Raw genomic sequence first — 22,067 nt, forward strand, 5'->3', positions numbered from 1 at the left:
GCATTATTTATATCTTATACGCTATGTAGTTTATTCTGAGAAAAGTGCCATTTTGCCAGAGCTGAAGCTTGTCTTGATTGGCTTTCTTCCTTGAGTGAGCAAGAACCAGTAGAGCAGAGTTAGTAATCCCAGGTCCCATAACGCACTTTACTGTTTTCTTATTTTACAATAGTGAGGTACATGGATATAGTATTTGTAGGATTTTTACGTTAAACTATTAGCACCATTGGAAATATTATTTGTCATTAAGTCCTTCTCATACAGACTTGGCAACGGCTGACATATGTGCGTAGATCTCCAGCCTTTAGTGTTGATGGGTTTGGTTTTCTGTAGAAAGAAAACACACAGTATAAAAATTTTCTTTGGTCACACGAGCTTTCAAAATAAAGAAAAAAAGAAATAAATAAGAACAATTCAGCCGATTTAGTCTGTAAAGAATCAAACCTAAATCAGTCCTTGGTATTATCTTAACCAGGATAGCCATATGTCTGTTCCATGGATGTTTCATTTCATTTGCTCCCTTACTGGAAGGCTGTTCCACTTATCTGCCACATTTTTAGTAAAAATCAGTGGTACACAAACAAACATTTGTCTATCGTAAATGGACAGTTTAAAAATGCATTTTTATTATATGTTACAAAAACAATCGCAGATCAGTAACTTCATAACTTCATATGGTATAATTAAATTAAAAGGTATAACTACAATAGATCCAAGATAAAACTTTACTTTTAATTAATTCAGAAAAATAAAAAGGCTGATATGCGAATACGATTACTACAAAAAATCCTCAATAAGCATACTGCAATATTTAATATTCAATATGATAAATTGATGCCGAGGTTAAAAAAACACACAGAAAACTGGTAATGAATCAATACACTCACACATAAATACATACATACATACATACATACATACATACACCACCCTAAAATCAAACACTCACACACACAGTCCCTCCAACACCACAAACTTACACATATATACATACATACACACACACTAACTGCATGCGCTTAGACATGTAAACATACACATATGCACAAATGCACACCATGTACTTAAACATGCATGAACACACAGTCACTCTAACACTATACACTTACACATATATACATACACACATTCACTCTCTCTTACATTTTTAGCTCTGAAGTTCATTTGCAATGTATATCACCTACCATGAAAGTAATATCTCTGTTTTAAATAACTTTATCAGTAATATAAAATAGAAAAACAATAGTTTTCTTTAACCAGTAAATAAAGTTCTATATACAGTAATGCAGCATTTTATTTTTACATTGGAGAAAAGTACGTTTATTCCAATAAATGTATTTGGTAGACTTCAAGGTTGCCATTAAAGACCACCAAGTGATAGTTTGGGTTAATTACTTATTAAACTCATCTGTTTATCTATGGAAGTCCTTTCCTTGAAAGACTTTCAGTGTGTCATTCTGAGTTTGCACTAAGGTAAAGCGCTAGAACACATGATAAATATGCACTTGTCATACATCCATGCAACTTTAGATTAAGTTAAAAACTATTTTTTTTAGTAAAAGCTTATTTTTAGTATAACAAAATATTTGGGGGAATTCTCTTCTAAAAGACAAATAGATTTTTGCTAGGATCATACAAGATTTGATGGTTGAGTTCAGAGCAAGGTGAATTCTTAACTGAGTCTTACCAAACACACAAACCTATACACCCTTTATACAAACACAATACCCTATGCATACATTATACTGTACATACCACTCATATTTCCCATACAACCATTATCGTGTGGGAATATAAAATATATTTTCATATTTTCTGGTTATAACCCAATTCTGGTTACAATGAAATAGTATTTATAATTGGACAAAAAAAATCTGAAATAGTAACTCACTTGAACATCTCATTTCTTTCAATTGTTGCAAGCCAGAAGCTATATGTGTTGGCATAATAGTTGCAGGTTCCACGGCCATGGCACTCAATGAATGGCACACTGCGGAAATCTTCAAGGCATGATCCAGGTGAAGCCAAAGCTTGGCCAGAACCTTCAGCACCAGCACTGGTTTGCTAAAGGGAAAATATACACATATATATACTTTATCTATTGTCAAATATCTAGCTTGTCATGACTCTTGTTATATATTCTGACTCCACTGTTGGGACAGTACAGAATTCATTAAAAGTAATTTAATTATATACTTACATATATTTATATAATTGATATAAATAATGTAATTGACATTCTGGTCTGCTAACCAAGGAAATTATTAATTTGTGCTCCAATTATAGTTACCTCAGCAGAACCCACTGATCTGCTAGTAGTAAAGCCCCTTAGACATGAGTAAAGCTAAGCCTGAGAAATAATAAATATCAATATTCAAACCATGCTTTAATGCAGTGTACTACATGATGAGCACTCACCATTACAAATGAATATCCCATCCATAGTGATATCCAGCCATCTGGGCATGGGGGTATCTGAATTGTTTGACTGTGAACTGCCATCACCATGGCTGGTGCCTCGCAGACGGAACACCTATACAATTGAAGAAATAGTACTTATTCCCCACATATAACATAGGGGAAACATATAAATGCCACTGAGCTAGATTAGAGTTAGATTAGAGGTGAGTTAATAAAGATTAATCTTTCTCTGCTTTTCCACTTTGGGTTTAATTCTAGTAACATATACTGTGCATGTGCACTTGATAGAACCTGAATAATGAAATATTAGTGTATTATCATTTTAATACTATGCAGACACTGACAAAACACAAAATGGCACTAATGTAGCGCTGTCACCAAAGAAAGATTTTTACGTGCTTTTAAAGAGAACAGAAGATGTCATTAAATTATCTATTGTTTAACTAGATTACTTAATTGGATATTTGTTTTAGGTATATTTATATTCTATGCTGAAGCAACCCTGCATCTTACATCTGCTTAGCATTGGGGTGAACGCCTTATTAAAAATCCTTATATATGTGTTTAGGATGTGCATAATAGCAATGAGATATTTTACTAGTGTAGGATTCATTAGTCCATTATGTAATAAAAATGTGAAATACTACATTTAGTTAATCAGGGGACTTTCTATTGGGGTAAAATGTCTTACCCCCTACCCCCACCACAAGAGTTTGGAGAATGACCAAGAAATGACTGGTTTCACTCATTTTTAATTACAACACAGAAATCGGATTGGTCAGATACAGGGGGCAGAACATCTCAATACTATAGAATCCTTGGTGGGGTACCATTTTATAAAAAAGAGATTACATTGTATGTGAAAATGTAATTATTTTTATTTAAAAGAAATACATATAACATTAGCCAGACCTGCATTTATCTTTATATTAGATTGTACTTTGAAATAAAATAATATGCTGTATCACGTGTATGTGAGTAAAATGAAAACAGTGGAAAAAAGTGAGAAAAATAATAATTATAATATACTTCCCAAATGACCGCAGCAACCCAAAAAGCACTCTTCCTTAGGGTGCAAATACGAAGATATACAGATGATTGGGGCGCAGGTACATATAGGGAAGAAAAACAAATATATATAGTGTAAATCGTATAAACACTAGAAAGTGTATGGAAATATGGATGCACTCACAAACGAACAGAATGCTTCAGGCCTCTCAAGTGTAGTAAACAGTGAAATCTTTAATTGATCTTCATATCAGATCTAGAAAATAAAACTGAACATAGTGCAGTATCTCAATAAAAGCAAAAATACTTCTTTAGATTGCACTCACAGTTCATCCATGCACGAAATGCATTTAAAAGCAAATGAAGTCCACCAAGAGGGGGGGGGGAAGGGGAATCCCGTATGGTGTTTTCCTCGTGAGTAAAATAATAAACGATAAATCCGCTGTGGGGGTTCCGTATAGTCCTTCTGACGCGTTTCGCCGTGTGGCTTCCTCAAGAGAAGGATTTTCTGTTCGGTTTTCGGCATCGTCGTTTCTCTTATCTGTAGGTTCCGTCGCTTTTTCTGACGTGCCCTCTGACGTTTTCAGTGTAGAGACAATCAGGCGCATTCGGCTTATTTCGGCTTTTTCCGTCAGTTGTCCGTAACGAAAACCGACCATCCGAACAGAACGTGTATACCGGACTTGCTGTGATCTACTGTGCTGATTCACTCGGCGTAAGTCAGCCAAGAAAAGAAAAAGAAGGCTGTCTCATATCGTTTTAAACTGTTGTAATGCCGAGAAATTAGAAGACTACCTTGTTGACTTGGATTCGTAAAAATTTTTTATCGTAAGTCTTGTATTAGTGTACTTTGTATATGAATCAAATAAATAAATAAAAAGAAAAACGCTAAAATTTTATATTTTCGTATTGATAAGGTGATCAAAGTGACAGACTAGATGTGAATGTAAAGTTGGGTGTAAGTAACGAGATCTAACTGACTACCAATTGGTATGAAGTCTTCTAGTGTGTGTGTGAGTGTGTTATGTGTGATAGGAGTTGTGATGGTGGTGATTGCTATCATCCTAGTAATTAGATATATATAAAGTGCTAGTGCTATGGAAGCTAACATCCTCCTTATAGTAAATAGTAATAGAACATGATATGGTGCTATTATATTGAACTAATCAATAAAATTAAAATAAAAATGGATGATTATCTTAAGTAAAAAATAAAAATGGATAATATAATAATCAGTGATTGTTAGATAAATATATATATTTATAAATAAATAGACTGGTACATTATTATAATAACAATGGAGAAATTTTAAATGAACTGTTGTCATTATTTAGATGACAATAGAGAGATTTTAAATGAACTCTAATATTGAGACAAAATAAATCAGACATGCATACCTTTAAATTATAAATTGAATAGTTATAAATAATGATCAATAATCTCTCTATTGTCATCTAAATAATGACAACAGTTCATTTAAAATTTCTCCATTGTTATTATAATAATGTACCAGTCTATTTATTTATAAATATATATATTTATCTAACAATCACTGATTATTATATTATCCATTTTTATTTTTTACTTAAGATAATCATCCATTTTTATTTTAATGTTATTGATTAGTTCAATATAATAGCACCATATCATGTTCTATTACTATTTACTATAAGGAGGATGTTAGCTTCCATAGCACTAGCACTTTATATATATCTAATTACTAGGATGATAGCAATCACCACCATCACAACTCCTATCACACATAACACACTCACACACACACTAGAAGACTTCATACCAATTGGTAGTCAGTTAGATCTCGTTACTTACACCCAACTTTACATTCACATCTAGTCTGTCACTTTGATCACCTTATCAATACGAAAATATAAAATTTTAGCGTTTTTCTTTTTATTTATTTATTTGATTCATATACAAAGTACACTAATACAAGACTTACGATAAAAAATTTTTACGAATCCAAGTCAACAAGGTAGTCTTCTAATTTCTCGGCATTACAACAGTTTAAAACGATATGAGACAGCCTTCTTTTTCTTTTCTTGGCTGACTTACGCCGAGTGAATCAGCACAGTAGATCACAGCAAGTCCGGTATACACGTTCTGTTCGGATGGTCGGTTTTCGTTACGGACAACTGACGGAAAAAGCCGAAATAAGCCGAATGCGCCTGATTGTCTCTACACTGAAAACGTCAGAGGGCACGTCAGAAAAAGCGACGGAACCTACAGATAAGAGAAACGACGATGCCGAAAACCGAACAGAAAATCCTTCTCTTGAGGAAGCCACACGGCGAAACGCGTCAGAAGGACTATACGGAACCCCCACAGCGGATTTATCGTTTATTATTTTACTCACGAGGAAAACACCATACGGGATTCCCCTTCCCCCCCCCCTCTTGGTGGACTTCATTTGCTTTTAAATGCATTTCGTGCATGGATGAACTGTGAGTGCAATCTAAAGAAGTATTTTTGCTTTTATTGAGATACTGCACTATGTTCAGTTTTATTTTCTAGATCTGATATGAAGATCAATTAAAGATTTCACTGTTTACTACACTTGAGAGGCCTGAAGCATTCTGTTCGTTTGTGAGTGCATCCATATTTCCATACACTTTCTAGTGTTTATACGATTTACACTATATATATTTGTTTTTCTTCCCTATATGTACCTGCGCCCCAATCATCTGTATATATTAGATTGTACTTACCTACTGATGAAAGGCTTGATTTCCTCCCCTGTGACAGGAGCCATGCTCATTGGCATCGGTTCAGGGGTGGAAAGCCAATAGGAATAGTCATTTCTTGACGCAAAGTTGCATACATTATTAATGTTACAGAACAAGAAAGGCATGGTGCTAAATTTGCGCATGCAGCTTCCAGCAGCACCTAAAAGAATATATAAGAGTTAGAAAAAAAAGTTAAATAAATGTAACTTTTATGAAATACTGCTCAATTCGTCCATGTTTATAGCTTACTCTATTCACTATCTATGACGTGGACCACGTATTCTAACTTATTGTTATTATTAATGTTTTAGGATATACCACTACTAGTTTGTTTCTCAGTTGTCACCTCAGGGGATAAAAATGACCCCCACCTATTACCAAATTTATCAAAACATAAAAACTAACAAATGTTTTAGATAAATGATTGCTAGTAGGGACATTTATCAAAATGTATGTTTGTTTATAGAATGTATGTTTTATATTGTTCCATTCATAAGAGGAGGAGAAACAAATTATTTCTTACAGGAACTATTGAAATACTGTTTGCATATACATACAAACAGTTCTCAGTCATATTAATTTCTACTGTTTTTATAATGAAACTACAGGGTATTAAGGAATAAAGTGTTTCTGTGGCTTTTGTAACAGCATCTTTGCTTCTTACCCAAATCCTGGCCATGAGCTCTTTCATTCCCTTGTACATAGAGGAGTGAGTAACCCGTGTAGACGGGTTGTGTTCCTGTGGGACATGTGGGTACTTCAACTGCCTGACTGTGTCTTGTAACAAGAAAGCCATGAGCCATGGAGGGGGCTCCCGGTAAGCCAACTGGCCCCGGCAAACCTTCAGAACCTGGTGGACCAGGATATCCTCTTGGGCCTGTGTAAAGAAAATATTGGGATGGAAATGTGTACTTAATTAGACAGAAGGCAAATAGTCCCTTTAGAACATTTATTCATTTGTACAGAAATAATTCAAATATTTATGAACCCCATACAATACTCCATTTTCCACCATGTGCCAATTTAGTTTAGCTCCAGTTTCTCTAAGTAAAACATTTAAGCATAAAAGCTGGTATCAGCTCTGGAGTAAAGAGATAAGTGGCACATATAAGCGGAGATAGGTGGAGCAGATATATTCTAATTGTTAAGGCGGTGATTTCACCACTTTTGGCATCATGGTGCTCTGGCCTAGAACACAACTCCATAAATATCACTTATTGTTCTATATCAGTGGCCAATATCACAAGATATCTTTTCTCTATGAAAGGCAGCAGAAGAAACATTCAGAGGTGACGAGAATAGATTCATTTAAATGGCTTCTCAATACTATTTTAAGTGGATACAATGTATTAGTATTGAATACATTCACATTACGGGTACAACTGTTAATGGTTCTCAGAATATTATAGGATTCTAAAGCTGGAGTTGAATTACCCAATATATCTGTTTTACAAACTTAATCACTTTGTAGTGGATTTTAATGGTCTAGATCTATAAAATTGACCCAAACATTTTGGTGGTTGCATTGGGTGTCTCTCATTCAACAGAGAAATGTAGTGAGTGGTAATAGGTCATTTGCTCCTGTAATTTGGGATTTGCGTGTGATATAATCCATTGCAGCATTACATTATGTATACAGTGGGATGTAGGGACAATTTTTAAACACTTTGAACTATAAATGAAAGAGTACCTTTGTTGTGCGGCTTGTACTGTGTTTTGTACTTAATTGTGCTGGGGAACATAGATAAACAATTTCTCTCTATTTTTCTATGTAGGTCCCCTCTTTATGAGATTATAACTAGTTTCACAATGTTTAAACTTACCAGTTGGTCCAGTGGGTCCAACCTCTCCTTTCTGTCCTGGAATGCCATCTAACCCATCTACACCTTTTGGTCCAGGCAAACCAACTGCTCCTATTTGTCCTAGAAGAAAAAGATGAGTGTATGCATAGTACAAGGTTCCATAGAATGTCTGGTCATGGGAAATTTACATGGATTTATAAATTGTTCTTACCTTGATCTCCTTTGGGCCCAGGAAATCCAGGAAATCCCTTTGGACCAGATGGGCCCTGTGGTCCAGGAGCACCAGGTTCTCCTTTAAATACCTGGAATTGGCCAGCGGGACCAGGAGGGCCCTGTATACCTAAAAAAAAATCAAACTCCGGTGTTTTAACATTATTTGGTCCTTTTTTTTTATAGCGTTATGTGAAACTGCAAACAATGGAATGGGTTACACATGTGACATGACGGAAGTGCACAGTGTTATGGAGAGCTTCAGTTAATCTATTACTTTGTGTTTAAATAAATTTGAATAGTGTTGTTGTAAACAGCAGTTAATCTACTAATTTTCTAGTATAGAAGAACTGACCTTTCCAGTCGCAATAGTTTATATAGCTTTCTGTACATCTTCCCGTTCCATAATTTATTTTTTGAGGGCCAAATATTTAGATGTAATGTGGCATGTGGCATTGTTCCTACTGGATCCTATTGGCTGATTTCAAATATGTAATTACAAGCAACGTACCTTGTTGTCCACGCTCCCCTCTTTCGCCGCTCTCTCCCTTCTCTCCGCTGGGACCTATTGTACCTTTTAAACCTTAAGAAAATGAAGGTAAATATGCATTATCTAGTAACATTAACATATTGCACTGGGTTTGATATTGTGTACATGCTTCAAATTAAAGAGTTTTGGAGGGGTGTGTTTTCGGGCGCTATAGTAATATCTTACAAATTATTTACAAGCTGCTCAACATTTACAATGTAGCGGCAGTAGCGGTGGGTCAATCTCACATTTATCCGGATTCTCGTCACTAAGTATCCAGATATATGTGAGATTGAACACCGCTACATTGTATCCAACTGCTACAAATAAGCTGATACAAATAAGCTTTTCTGTGTTTGTTCATGTGAGCAACCACCACAACTTGGTGTAAGCTTTTTTAACCTTTTTATGCTATTACTATTGCAGTATCACACTATACAGTGTTTCTTTTTACCCTATGAACACCAATGTGGATTGGAGTCCTTTTGGGATTATATATCAGAAGAATTTTAAGAAACCCACCAGGAATACATAGACGCACATACTGAGCAGTGATAATCTGCTCTATTAAAAGTGAATGTGATACTTATTGGGGACAGCGATATAGATTATTTATATGATAAGGAAAACTCTATGGCGTTTATGTTTTATTTCTCTTTTATGTGAAAATCTGTGATTCTGGTTGGGAGAAGAAAAGCACTCCATATATACTCCAACTAACTGCACATAAGTATACATTTTTATTATTTTCAAATAATAGTTTTTTTTTCCTTTTCATGCTTCAGATAATGCTGTAACAGAAGGGGACTAAACTAAATAACTAAATAATATCTGCCACGTAGTTCTAGAATAATTCACTGGGCTGTAGACAAATCATTATATTTTATTATTAAAGTTTCTTCCTGGGGAGAGTATTTTTATGCAAGGGTGATGCTAGCCACATATGGGTTGGGGTAACTCCAGACCGCCTTTAGTGAGAACGAACCTGACAAGGGTTAAGGGAAAGTAGGTAGGAAGAATATAGGTGGGGAGTGGGAACTGACCCAGGTAAACAGGGTTTCACCAGGTGACTTCTAAACCCAATTATGGTCATCAACCGAAAGTGAAGTGACTTAAAGCTGCAAGGGACCTCAGTTCAATTTGAGTCAGACAGGGCATGAGGCCAATTTAGTGAATTATCCAATATTGTTATTGATGGCTGTTTACTGAGATGTATCATCTAATGAGATCTACTCTGGCCGACTTAAAATGGGGGTTGACAGGGTGTGCTCTCTGCCCTCTGTATTTTCGATTGCTAGTTGCACACAGCTGAGTTTGGGTGTGAGCTACTAGGGCTTTATGCCCTTGTCAAGTTACCAATGACAAGGATGTCCAATGAATGTGAGGTAGTAAGTGGCTAAGCTGCCCCCTCTGGTAGCTATGGATAAAACATAAATCATACTGCAAGGGGACATAAGTGTTAATTCTTTTGGAGATTATATTGTGTGTGTGTTTTGAATGTAAGAGGAATGCTTCTGTGTGTGTGCCCATAGCACCTGACCCACCAGCTAAAAGGTGACGTAGGAACCATTAGGGGCTCCTCCTTTCACAATGAGAAATAGTATTGCAGAGCCAGATATGTGTGTTAGAGAATAAGGATTTAAGTAAGCTAAATTGAAATTGGATACTCACATCATCCAGGATTTTTTTGTTAGAAAATAAGATCTTTTTTTAGATAGACATATAGAAATTAGTATTAGTAGAAGCAAGCAGCGTGTTCTAGTTTTACCTGGAAATCCTGGAATGCCTGGAGAACCTGCATCACCCTTCTGACCAGTTATACCTGGAACACCTGCATCACCCTAAAAAGTAAAAAATTCTTGTGATTACATTTTCTATTCACAATTTTGAAACAAATGAGAAAGCTACTACAAATAAATGTGTATCTACCTAATATATCTAGAATTGTCAATTCACCCTGGGCAACAGTTGAGTAAATGCAAATCCAGATGGTTTACAGAGCATAGGATAAAATATTGGGGTTCTTGTTACCCAGTGAGCCATGTCACACATATACAGTTGTGTCATTGATGTAAAGCACCATTATGTGCATGAGTCTCCTTGGGACAATTAGTTCTAGTGCTGGGTACATAAATAACTAATTTCTTATGATTTTCTAAAGGGGCATCATTAGATTGTACGTAAATTTCAAGATTTGGCATTTTAGTGTCACTTATTCTTGAATATATTTTTGTAACTATAGGGCTAACTCTGATGACATGGTCCAGTAGGCTTTCATCGTGTGTAGGAAACTTACTATCGATGGTACATTCTGTTAGTTGTATAAATGTGAAAACATTTACTGAACACTTAGTGTCCAAAAACTGATGGTTACTTAATTGGTGGATCTTGCATTTGTTCTTTACTGCAGACATTGCATCATTTGGTTTATCATTCCAGTTTACATGTAACTACCTAGGTTCAACCATCTAACCCTCAAGGTCTTTATTAGATGTTAAAACATAGCTCACAGGAAGTCCTTGAATTCCAACATCTCCTTTAATCCCCTGAACACCAGGAGCTCCAGGCCATCCTCTGTCTCCCTTTTCTCCTTTTTGCCCATCCTGTCCAGGTATGCCAGGGATGCCTACAGGTCCGGGAAGACCTAAAAAGAACATAAAATCTGTATTTTCAGAAGAATTTCACAATATTAAATTTCAGACATTTCCTCAGAGAAGAGCTGGACAAATCTAAATAGACCAAATGATCCAGTTTGGTTGTTTTTAGGTGCCTGAATGGGATTCATCTCTAGAGATCAACACAAGACATAGTAGCACAAAATATGCCACTGGGCTTCACTCACATTGGATACTAATTGATTTAACCTTAGGTAGTCTTAAACAATGGGATTTCTTAGACTAGCTAATGTAAAGAATCTAGATTTATGGGGGACCTTTAGCAGCAAGTGTATATTTTTTCCAGCCTTGTGAAAATGGGAGAATAAAGGACAGGTAGAGATAATCTACATACACATCATTATTCTTACCTGGGAATCCTGTCTGACCATGTTGTCCTTTTTCACCTTTAGGTCCTTCCATAGCAATTCCTTGTGGACCAGGGAAACCTGGTGGTCCTTGAATGCCCTGACTTCCAGGGAATCCTTGGTCACCTTTGATTCCAGGAACACCAGGACTTCCAGGTGAGCCAGGAAATCCAATATCACCTTTAGCACCTAAAAAATAATTTAATTTATAGTAAACCTGGCTGTAAAAGCACAAAAATATAATAACTTGACCATAGTGTCTCAGTGACTAAGGGCCTTGGGATAAATCACTTGTGTTTTAAGTTATTATTGCTGTGACTTATCGCACCTTTTGTAACATTATGTGGACTGTGTAGTTAACAATTACAATGAAGACCACACTGCTTATTCCTTCTACCACCAGTGCCCTTGTAGTTCATTGTTGAAAGCAAAGTGCTACATTGAAAACATTTGTCCTTTGTTTTGCATTAGTCATAAGGGGCAATAGGCTAAAGAGGAGTAATCATTTGCTCACATGATTTTTGTGAAACTAGATTGTATTGAAACAATTGAAACATCTAAAACATATAAATGGCAAAATAATTACAACTGCTACAGTGCAGTGATAACATATTCTAATTGTAATCCTGTTGTTTCTTACCTTTCTCCCCAGATGCTCCTGGATATCCAGGAAGGCCTCTGCCAGGTAATCCTTAAAAATTTAAAATAGAAAACCAAAATAATGTTAAACAATTATCAGACAATTAGCAAATGCCCTCTCACTGCAAGTATAAACATGGGATATTAAAAACTAAGCTTTATTACCATTCCAAACACACAATAAAATGCTTCTTTGAAGTTTTTTGGGTTTTAGTTTAATTGATTGATTTGATTTTTTGTTTCATATGGCTGGTGAGCATCTGGTTTAAACACATCACAGATGTAAAGCTTACCCTTAACTTATAACTTTATATGTTGTCACTATATGATTCCCAGCAATATAAACATATTAAGACATGCATCAATCAGATTTATGTTACAGTGGGTGACTTACCTGCATCACCCTTCTCACCAGGGGACCCTGGGATACCATCATAGCCACGTTCACCCTTCTCACCAATGGAACCAGGAGGGCCCTGGATACCAGGCTCACCTAAAATAAATTAATTTTATTGTTACATTGAATTTGATCAGGGAAAATGAACACATGAACCAGTGAATTTCATTTTGCAAACAGAAAAATGATATAGCATGTGGTAAATTATTATATCTAGAAGTAAACCAAGTAAGTTGAGAATTTGTCCATAATCATTTACTTATCATGTAAAAACTAATTCTTACCTAGTTGTCCTTTTTGCCCAGGAACTCCATCAAATCCAGAATGCCCTTTGGCACCCTTTTCTCCAGCAAGTCCTGGACTACCTAGTGAATACATTATTTAAATAATGTTAATTTCTACAATTATGTCATATAATTAAGAAGAACTTATGATATACTAAAAGAACTTGCCTGTAAAACCCGGGGCCCCTGGGGAGCCAACAGAACCTGGTAAACCAGGCATTCCTGGAAGGCCCAAGTCACCTTTTTCTCCCCTTTCTCCTGGCAAACCTGGATGACCCTCTCTTCCATGATCACCCTGTAGAAAAAATGTAGAAACATATAATCCTTACTCTGTTGGTGTCCACTTAAAATCCATGGGAGTTTAAAATGGCAACTTGTCAGGGGCTTGGATCATCATCTGTCACTTCATGGTCATTGGCAGCATGCATTTAAAAGACAAAGTTATAGTAAAATCAAGTCTCTTCAAAGTGGACTTCACGACATTGTCAGTGGTTCCTGTTTTATCATTTTATAATCTAATTCCAGGACACTCCTGTATGTTTTTCTCTCCATATATGTGCATTTTGTTTCTCAGAAAACCTAACAATCCAGGTGCCACGATGTGAGGGGGAATGCTTGAGCTGCTTGGCAGCAATGCCCCAGCGCTTTCTTGTGTTTCTCAAGATGAGTGTAATATCATTGCAGGGCCCAGCTTATGACTTTTATTCAGATACCTAGTTATAGCTCAATCTATTCAGACCTCCTATCACCAAGATATGTCTCCTTGGTTTACTGTTAGAATTCTGATCATCATCCCAACTGGTAGTCTGACAATCTACTTCGGCCCCCTGGTGTCCCATTTTGCGGAACATGTCATATGTATGAATTTTTTGCTTTCTAAACATGTTGGCATATGTCTTTGAATAATGGAGATATGGTAATTGTGCTTTCTGTATGTTTTGCTTTGGAAAATGTAAAGGTGAACATAATTGACTTGAGGTTTTTAAACCAAACTCAAATTAGATAATATTATATTTTCTACTCATATTCACTCATATGTTTCCTCAAGAAGTGTGCGAGAAACAGTGGCTCACAGCTTTAGCCACCAGCATATAAAAAGCATCTCACCGAGTATCATTAATAAATGCCCAGCGTGAACTAAAGAAAAAAGACCTCTGTTGGACTGCGATAGACCTACTGGAAGCTTAGTATTTTGGAATAGAAGTAAAGGCTGTTTCAACCAAGCCCCAAGACCTACACCATACTCCACAGAAACACATTTATATGAAGGGTTTTTTTTATTAGTGACACATACTGTCAATCTGACCCTTTCTCATTGGAATTTCAGGGTAAATAGCACAGAACATTCTCTCACAATTGAGCTCACACATGCACTTCGCACCAAAGGCATCACAGATTTTTTTAACTATAGTGGCAGTGGTGGTAAAGATGAGAAAAAATGGGAAAATACAGCCAAGATGCCTCTGGACATAGACATTATTCTATGAACCACACAGTAAAGCAAAGTCATAGAGATGCTGGATGGGCTTATCAGAATGCTGTTTGTGAAGTTATTTCCCTACAATATGTACCACTGGGTGACTAATACATGGCATGATAAGTGTTAGCTGGCATAATTACCTTGAAACCTGGAACCCCTGGGAAGCCAATACCTGGAAGTCCAACTTCACCTTTTAATCCCTTTTCGCCTTTGACACCCTCAGAACCCTTGACTCCTGGAGTCCCCGGAATGCCATGTTCCCCTTTCTGTCCAGTATGCCCTAAGTGTAACACAAGAAAAAACAAAGTCTAAGAAAAAAACACAAAAGTCTAAAATCTGTTGCACAACCTGCAAATTTTCTTGTTGCGAGAAGCATGTTCCCGGGCAGCTTCATAGAACATAGAATATTACCAAATCTACTTCTGCAAACTGCAAATTTTATTGTGCACCACAAAATTGTAGGACCAAAAATGCTTATCAAAGTGTCTTCTGTTACCTGGCAAACCCATTTCACCCATTGCTCCTTTTAGGCCTGGACTTCCTGGAGATCCTGCTAGTCCATGAAAACCTTTTTCACCTTTGGGTCCTGTAACAATGTAAGTGAATATTAGCAATAAATGGTGTCCCAGATGGAGTTTCACATATACAATTTGTTGTAAATGGCATACCTGGTTTTCCAGGCATTCCTTGATCTCCATCTTTTCCAGGCATTCCTGGGACTCCAAAGTCACCCTGAGATCCCTTTTGCCCTTCAGTTCCAGGATATCCTGCATATAGAAAGGAATTTGTTATTTTTGAAAGCTTTCTGTAGATATGTTTCAATGTAGCTTAAATGTTATTGTGTAGTTATTGTGTTAGTTTGCATAATGTTCTACTTCATAAATAATTACATGCTACATAATCCTAAATAATTACATGCTACATTGACAAACACACTTATAAAAGTGTTTTATTAAATTCCTGGTTGATGATGTAATGCCACAGATTGTATAAATATGCATTTATGGATCCTGGTGGATGTTTTTCTTGAAGCTTACTCCATAAATGCAGTAACACTGAATACTGCATTCCAGCACCACCACCACTGGCTGCCTGTTGCAGGCCACACAACATACCTGGGAACTTCTTCACTCCGGCTACCCAGAGCCTTCCCTTGCGGGACACAGCCAGGACTGCACACTGACATTGGCGGGCGGTCCCGAGATGTCAGTGGGTAACACCCCCATTTAAAGGGAAAATGGGTGGGGAACGGGGCTTGTCAAGACCCTGCTCGCGCGACCTGGAGGATTCGGGTCTTGACCCAGAGAACCAGAGAAGCCAGAGATCTCCGGGTCAAACCCGGAGAGTTCCCAGGTATGTCACACAATATTGACAGGAACAGTTTAAACTCAAAACAAAAATTACTTAAGTTACATTAATATGGAGCATTCATTAGTCCTATGCATTGGCTCATTTTGATAATGTAATGGAAAGTACTGTAGGGTACAAGAACCTCTTTTCCACTAGAAATGTAGAGTACAAAACTATAATCTCCCAAATAAACCAATTTTATTTTTTATTTGGTGAAGTAAGCCAAAATTCAAGAACATGCATATACCTCTTTCTCCTTGCTCGCCCTTATCACCCTTCATGCTTTCCATATCTATGTCTTTCATGGAACCCGGGGGGCCAGGTAATCCTTCTTCTCCCTTTTGACCTTTTAGTCCTGGAGAACCAGACAATCCAGGGAAGCCAACTGGACCAGGGTCACCTGCACAGAATAAACACCTTGATTAACCATCTGTTTTAGTTAATTGGTCTTAATATGGGTTTAATTCAACGTTTTTTAAACCTTAATTTTTTAAACCTTAACTCCCTGTCTTAACTCACATATGTGGTCATCGATTCTAGACTAAAAAAGATATATTGAAAGCGGTATAAAATAACTTATAAAATGCAGTTCAACATGGTACATAGAGTTTTAATGTGTCTACACTGTATATGTTCATACAGACTATACAAAATAGACACATTTAAAGACATTTAACACAGATTAGAAAGTCAAAACCTTCACATGGGAAGATAGCTAAAATACAATATATTAGTGACAATTTAACCACTTCAAAGCCAATACAGTTTTTATAACATAAAAGTTATCAGTCTATACCTGCACCACCTTATTACAAATTATTATAATTTTACTTACATTTGTAATTTTAAATCTTGTATTTTACTGTTTGAAAATATTTCATTTTGGAAAAGTCTCTACAAATATGAGAATATGCACTGGTAACAAGTACATGGTAATTCTATGATAATCTCAAGATATCTTCAACATTGCTCCCAAACTACTAAACATAGCTGCAGGAAGCTTCGATCTACGTCAGAGTTCTACCACTTAAAATTCATAGAACGTTCTACTACTTATACCTACTCTTTGCTAAGCAAACCTACTTCCCCTCCCTTCTTGTTTCATAACCCTAAACACATTTCGGCATCTTCAATTCACCACTATGCCCATTCGTGGCCATCCTACCATTAGCCCAATAACCTGTGATGTTGCTATTTACTTTAAAAATAAAAATGACACAATAAGGCATGTAGTCTCTACAGACTCTCTCTCCTGCAGCCCCATCCATTCAACTTTTTCTTTTCACATACCCTCAACTCTCCTTCTTCCATTACCCTAAGCAAGCTTTCTCCAGTCACTTAAAAGAAGGTTTCTGCTATCTTTTTTCCTCTCATCCAAGCATTGACTCTGACCTCTCATTCATCCCTCACATATAGTATAGTTCCAGAAACTGCTGCCTACAACTTAAAATAATTGCCATTGGCATTCCTTCCTTAACCATTGCTCTACTAACAACTCTCTTCTCTGTCTGCTTATACGGCTTCAGGATTCAATTTAAAATCCTGATTCTCACCTACAAAGTTTCCTCTACCTACTACTTTGCACATATTGTGAAATACACACCTACCTGGTCCCTCCACTCATATGATCATTTTTACCTGTCCTCTGTCCTATACTCTACATCTCATCTTTAAATACAGTACTTTTCAAAGGTTGACTCTTTCTAATGGAATGTCCTCCCAAATCTTGTCAGACTCTACCTAGTATCTAATCCTTTAACGTTTAAACTAGGACTTGCCTCTTAATGGTAACTTCCCTACTCCCAACTATCACTGCCTCACCATTCCTAGTCTCACTCCTGCTGTTAGGTGTCTCCCAACATACCTTCTTACTCTTCTGACAGTCTGTCCATATGTATAGTCTTATAATTTACTGGAACCCTTTTACACTGGCATACAGTTGTGTGGGTGGAATACCTCAAATATTTGCACTCTCTCCTGCTAGCTAATACCATAGTAGTTAACTGCTTAAAAAAACACGCAACCGTCTACTTTAGTTAGCTGGTTTACTCTGGTGCCATTTAGCCCAACTCACCAGCCAACTGCCTTTGTGCCATATGCAATTTTACTCCATAGTGACCAATCATCTTGGTACAGAAGAAACAATAATATAAAATGGCAAAGTCAGCTATTTATAATAAGTGACGAAGCAATCAATTTGTGCACAAGCTGGATAGCGTTTCAAATAGTCACAAGTTTCTTGTTCAGTTTTTGCTATCATGGGGTTTCAAGATAAAGTATAGTATTTTCTCATGATATTTATAATGCTAGAATAACATGCTATTTTAATTATATGCTACAACTAATATTGGACTTGCCTTTTTCTCCTGGTTGCCCTGAATTCCCAGGTGATCCTGGTGAGCCAACAGTTCCTGGTGTTCCCATCACTCCCATTTCTCCTTTTTGTCCTGAAATTACAGAGCACTCATGCATATATATATATATATAAATTAATTTAAAACATACCTTACAAATATAGATTTCAGATTATAAAGAGCGCTAAAACAATATAAGATGTAACTGAATTAAAGGGACAAGAATTTACCAGGAAGTCCTGGAAAGCCCTCTTTCCCTGGTAGGCCCGGTAGGCCAGCTATTCCTGTCGCGCCTGTGGGCCCGGGGATGCCGCTGCCTCCTTTGTCTCCCTTTGGTCCAGGCATATCTGTCCCAGGGTAACCAGGAAAACCTCTATCTCCTTTAGTTCCACCAGGTCCTGAAATTTGTAAAGATGTATTATCAGTAGTGAGATAATATGATGTTTATTCTCTGCCATAAACATTAAAATTACTTCTAGGTAACTGAGTGGATCTAACCGCAACAATCAGAGTGAGTTGATCATCAATTAGTGATGCCTCTTAGATTCTAGAAGTAAAAGATGACTACATGTAAACTGCAAATAATAACTACTACTTTTGTATATACATTTACCTGGTAATCCTGGTGGTCCTTGTGGCCCTTGTAGTCCTGGTTGACCTTGTGGACCCATTCCTGGGACACCAGGGGGTCCTGGTACACCAGGTGCTCCAGCAGGTCCAGGTTCACCTTATGAGAAAAGGACAATGTGTAAAAACATTTGTACAATTTATAAAAAACAGTCTACAGTGTAACCTTCACTATACCAGTAAAGTATCTAATTTATTAACACAAATGGTAAGTCTACTAACTATCCAGAAGTTTGTGAGTATTTTGGTATAGCAGGATGGGGCTATGAATCCATGTTCCCATGTGTAAACATCTCTTTGGTGAATGATCTTTTGATGGTACTGCAAAAGCCATTGTACTACTTTCAAAGAAACAGGTTGTCAGAGACAAGAATTTCCATTCTTATCACACACCACATAATATGTTTTTTTATACTGTATTATTTTTACCTTTAACTCCCAAATAGCCAGGAACACCAGGTAAACCTTGCTCTCCTGGAATACCGGGAGGTCCTTGATTTCCTTTTTCTCCAGTAAACCCAGCTGGGCCAGGTGCACCCGGTAGGCCTTTTTGCCCTGGAAGACCAAATCCTGGCTCACCCTAAATATAAGAAGAATAGAATTGTCATACAGAGAACATGAAGAGCAAACATACATTTCAAGGAACATAATAGCATAGTAGATCGGTTCTTATCTGGCGCTAAATTCTGTATTTCTATGTTACTACAGTAATGTCCGCCGCTAGAGGAGGAGGCTCGGTTGGGGAGATCAGGGCAGGCTCGGTTGGGGAGATCAAGGATCTCCTTCTAACTGGCTTAAAGACAATCAAGGGAGCGGGAGGTCTGTTAATGCAGACCTCCGATCCTGCTCCTGTGCGATGCGCTTGGCAACTGATGCTGTGCATCGGGATTTTATATCATATCCTGGCGCACAACATGACTGAAGCCGCGCCCACTGCCTTCCTCGCTCACTGTACTGGAAGGACACAGAAGAAGAAGAAGAGCCAAGGGGAAGAACGAAGAGGAGGAGGAAAAGTGACAGTTACAGAAAAAAGGTATACTATGCCATACATTACATGAATATGAGTGTATGAATGAGTTAATTAATGTTTGTGAATGAATGCTTGTGAATGAGTGTGTGCATGGCATAGGGAGGCTGTAATCTCACTTCTATTATGCCCAGGTTCCAGCATGTACTGGATGCCTGGGCATGATAGGATTGCGATTGCTGTTAGCAATCATATATACCGTATTTGCTCGATTATAAGACGACCTTGATTATAAAACGACCCCCCAAAATCTGAATATTAATTATAGGAAAAAAAGTTTTACTAGTAAATATTAATAAATGTAAACAATCTTTTCATATTTAATAAAAGCTATGATTGAAAAAAATATTTTTTGTTTTTATTTCCTTTTATTTGCCAACCTGCACCCCAGTTATGCACATCTGCCCCCAGGCTTGCCACTCTGCCTCCCTGATATGCCTTATACCCCCCTACATGCCACTCTGCATCCCTGATATGCCTTTAACCCCCTTATATGCCACTCTGCCTCCAGAAATGCCTTATACCCCTGTATCCCACTCTGGCATATAAGGGGGTTAAAGGCATTTCTGGAGGTCTGATTAGAAGACAACCTCGATTATAAGACGAGGAGTATTTTTCAGAGCATTTGCATCGAGCAAATGCGGTATATATATATATATATATATATATATATATATATATTGTTACTGATTTTTTTTTTGTCCAAGTAACACACCAAAATTGGACAGAAAAATTCAATAACAATATTAATTTATATATATATGATTGCTTACAGCAATCACACTCCTATCATGCCCAGGCAACCAGTACATGCTGGAATCTGAGTATGCCTCGGCATGATAGGAGTGTGATTGCTGTTAACAGTCATATATATATATATATATATATATATGTATATTAATATTGTTATTGAATTTTTTTTGTCCAATTTTGGTGTGTTACTTTCAATTAAAGTGTGGGGGGGGGTTTTCGGTTTCGGCCAAGTGAATGTAAAATTTTCGGTTTCGGTCCAGAATTTTCATTTCGGTGTATCCCTATACTAAGGCAGACACTGAGGTGGTAGGCCTATACCACATCAATGTTTGGCTTAGTATATAGTGATAGGGGTTATGCTGCATTATTGTCAACGTCTGTCTCAATGTTTATAGGGATTTTATGATAGGGATTATGCTGTACCACCGGCAATGTCTGCCTCAGTATATAATGATAACAGTCATGCTGTACCACCGTCAGTGTTTTGCCTCAGTATATAATGATAACAATTATGCTGTAACCCTGTCAATGTTTGCCTAACAATAGAAGCTATGCAGTTTTAAAGTGTGTGTGTGTGTGGAGGGGGGTGCCACATACAGGATCGGCCCCAGGTGCCAAATACTCTAGGTACGCCCCTGGTTCCCACGCCATTTCTTGTGTGCGACGCCGCAGGATCCGATTGCAGACAAAAAAACCTCGTAATGTCTGTTTCATGATTGATTAATTGATATAAGTAGGGAGTGAATGTGTGTCATTGTGTGTGCTAGGTAGTATAAAAGATTGGATGGTGCAAATGGGGTATGAATGTCCAGTAACAGCGGTTGAAACCTTGGTGTGGCGTTACTGCTCACGTGGACTGACCACGTGCTAATTCAACCAATTTGTGTGTCTGTGATCCATATAGTATAGTTGACATGGATGAGTGATCTTTGTAAAAATGGTTGAGTTTACACTTTTTATTATTTTATTTAAAGATAAGTAGGCACTCAGTATCCACTGTAAATGTACAGAGAGGAACAGGTGGAGTTTACAGAGGAAGTGGCAGGTCTTAATCAGGAAGGGGTGTGGTCTTGACAGGAAGCGGTGGGCCAATTTTAGATTAGAGGGGTGCCCGAGTTTAGTCTTGCCTAGGGCAGCACAAAGTCAAAATACACCGCTGCTGTTACATCAATACTTACCAGACCCCTAATTTAGAATTCCTTACTGCTTTGAATTTGCATTTTGCTTATATCTAGTTCTGGACTACTTCAGATGCGGACTTAATCACATTCTAAACCATGGAATACTACAAAGTTAGGTAGTAAATTCCTGGGTAATACTAAGCCTGAATGGGAGATCAGGTACTCAGACAATGCCCCCACTTTCTGGGAACCGTGCTTTAAACCAGCAAACAGTGTTTCAGTGCATTTTCAATTGTTGG

General features: G+C 37.2%; 1 protein-coding gene across 1 annotated transcript in view; it reads right to left on the reverse strand.

Moving 5' to 3' along the window:
- Window positions 1-245: 245 nt before the first annotated feature.
- Window positions 246-22,067, reverse strand: part of LOC149299947 (uncharacterized) — a 53,220-nt gene continuing 31,398 nt past the window's right edge. Inside the window, exons 28-50 of the mRNA XM_089485883.1 lie at window positions 19,297-19,447; window positions 18,854-18,967; window positions 18,471-18,638; window positions 18,244-18,333; window positions 16,134-16,286; window positions 15,205-15,303; window positions 15,033-15,122; window positions 14,677-14,816; window positions 13,221-13,351; window positions 13,057-13,133; window positions 12,770-12,868; window positions 12,377-12,427; window positions 11,740-11,925; window positions 11,225-11,358; window positions 10,483-10,555; window positions 8,697-8,768; window positions 8,187-8,315; window positions 7,997-8,095; window positions 6,838-7,050; window positions 6,156-6,333; window positions 2,419-2,533; window positions 1,892-2,064; window positions 246-327 (exon numbers count right to left, since the gene is read on the reverse strand). Coding sequence (XP_089342009.1) covers window positions 246-327; window positions 1,892-2,064; window positions 2,419-2,533; window positions 6,156-6,333; window positions 6,838-7,050; window positions 7,997-8,095; window positions 8,187-8,315; window positions 8,697-8,768; window positions 10,483-10,555; window positions 11,225-11,358; window positions 11,740-11,925; window positions 12,377-12,427; window positions 12,770-12,868; window positions 13,057-13,133; window positions 13,221-13,351; window positions 14,677-14,816; window positions 15,033-15,122; window positions 15,205-15,303; window positions 16,134-16,286; window positions 18,244-18,333; window positions 18,471-18,638; window positions 18,854-18,967; window positions 19,297-19,447 — 2,817 coding nt within the window. The remainder of the gene's footprint in view (window positions 328-1,891; window positions 2,065-2,418; window positions 2,534-6,155; window positions 6,334-6,837; window positions 7,051-7,996; window positions 8,096-8,186; window positions 8,316-8,696; window positions 8,769-10,482; window positions 10,556-11,224; window positions 11,359-11,739; window positions 11,926-12,376; window positions 12,428-12,769; window positions 12,869-13,056; window positions 13,134-13,220; window positions 13,352-14,676; window positions 14,817-15,032; window positions 15,123-15,204; window positions 15,304-16,133; window positions 16,287-18,243; window positions 18,334-18,470; window positions 18,639-18,853; window positions 18,968-19,296; window positions 19,448-22,067) is intronic.

The sequence above is a fragment of the Sceloporus occidentalis genome, unplaced genomic scaffold (assembly GCF_023333645.1).
Source record: "Sceloporus occidentalis isolate IW3139 unplaced genomic scaffold, rSceOcc1.0.p SCAF_27, whole genome shotgun sequence".
NCBI classification, from domain to species: Eukaryota; Metazoa; Chordata; class Lepidosauria; order Squamata; family Phrynosomatidae; genus Sceloporus; species Sceloporus occidentalis.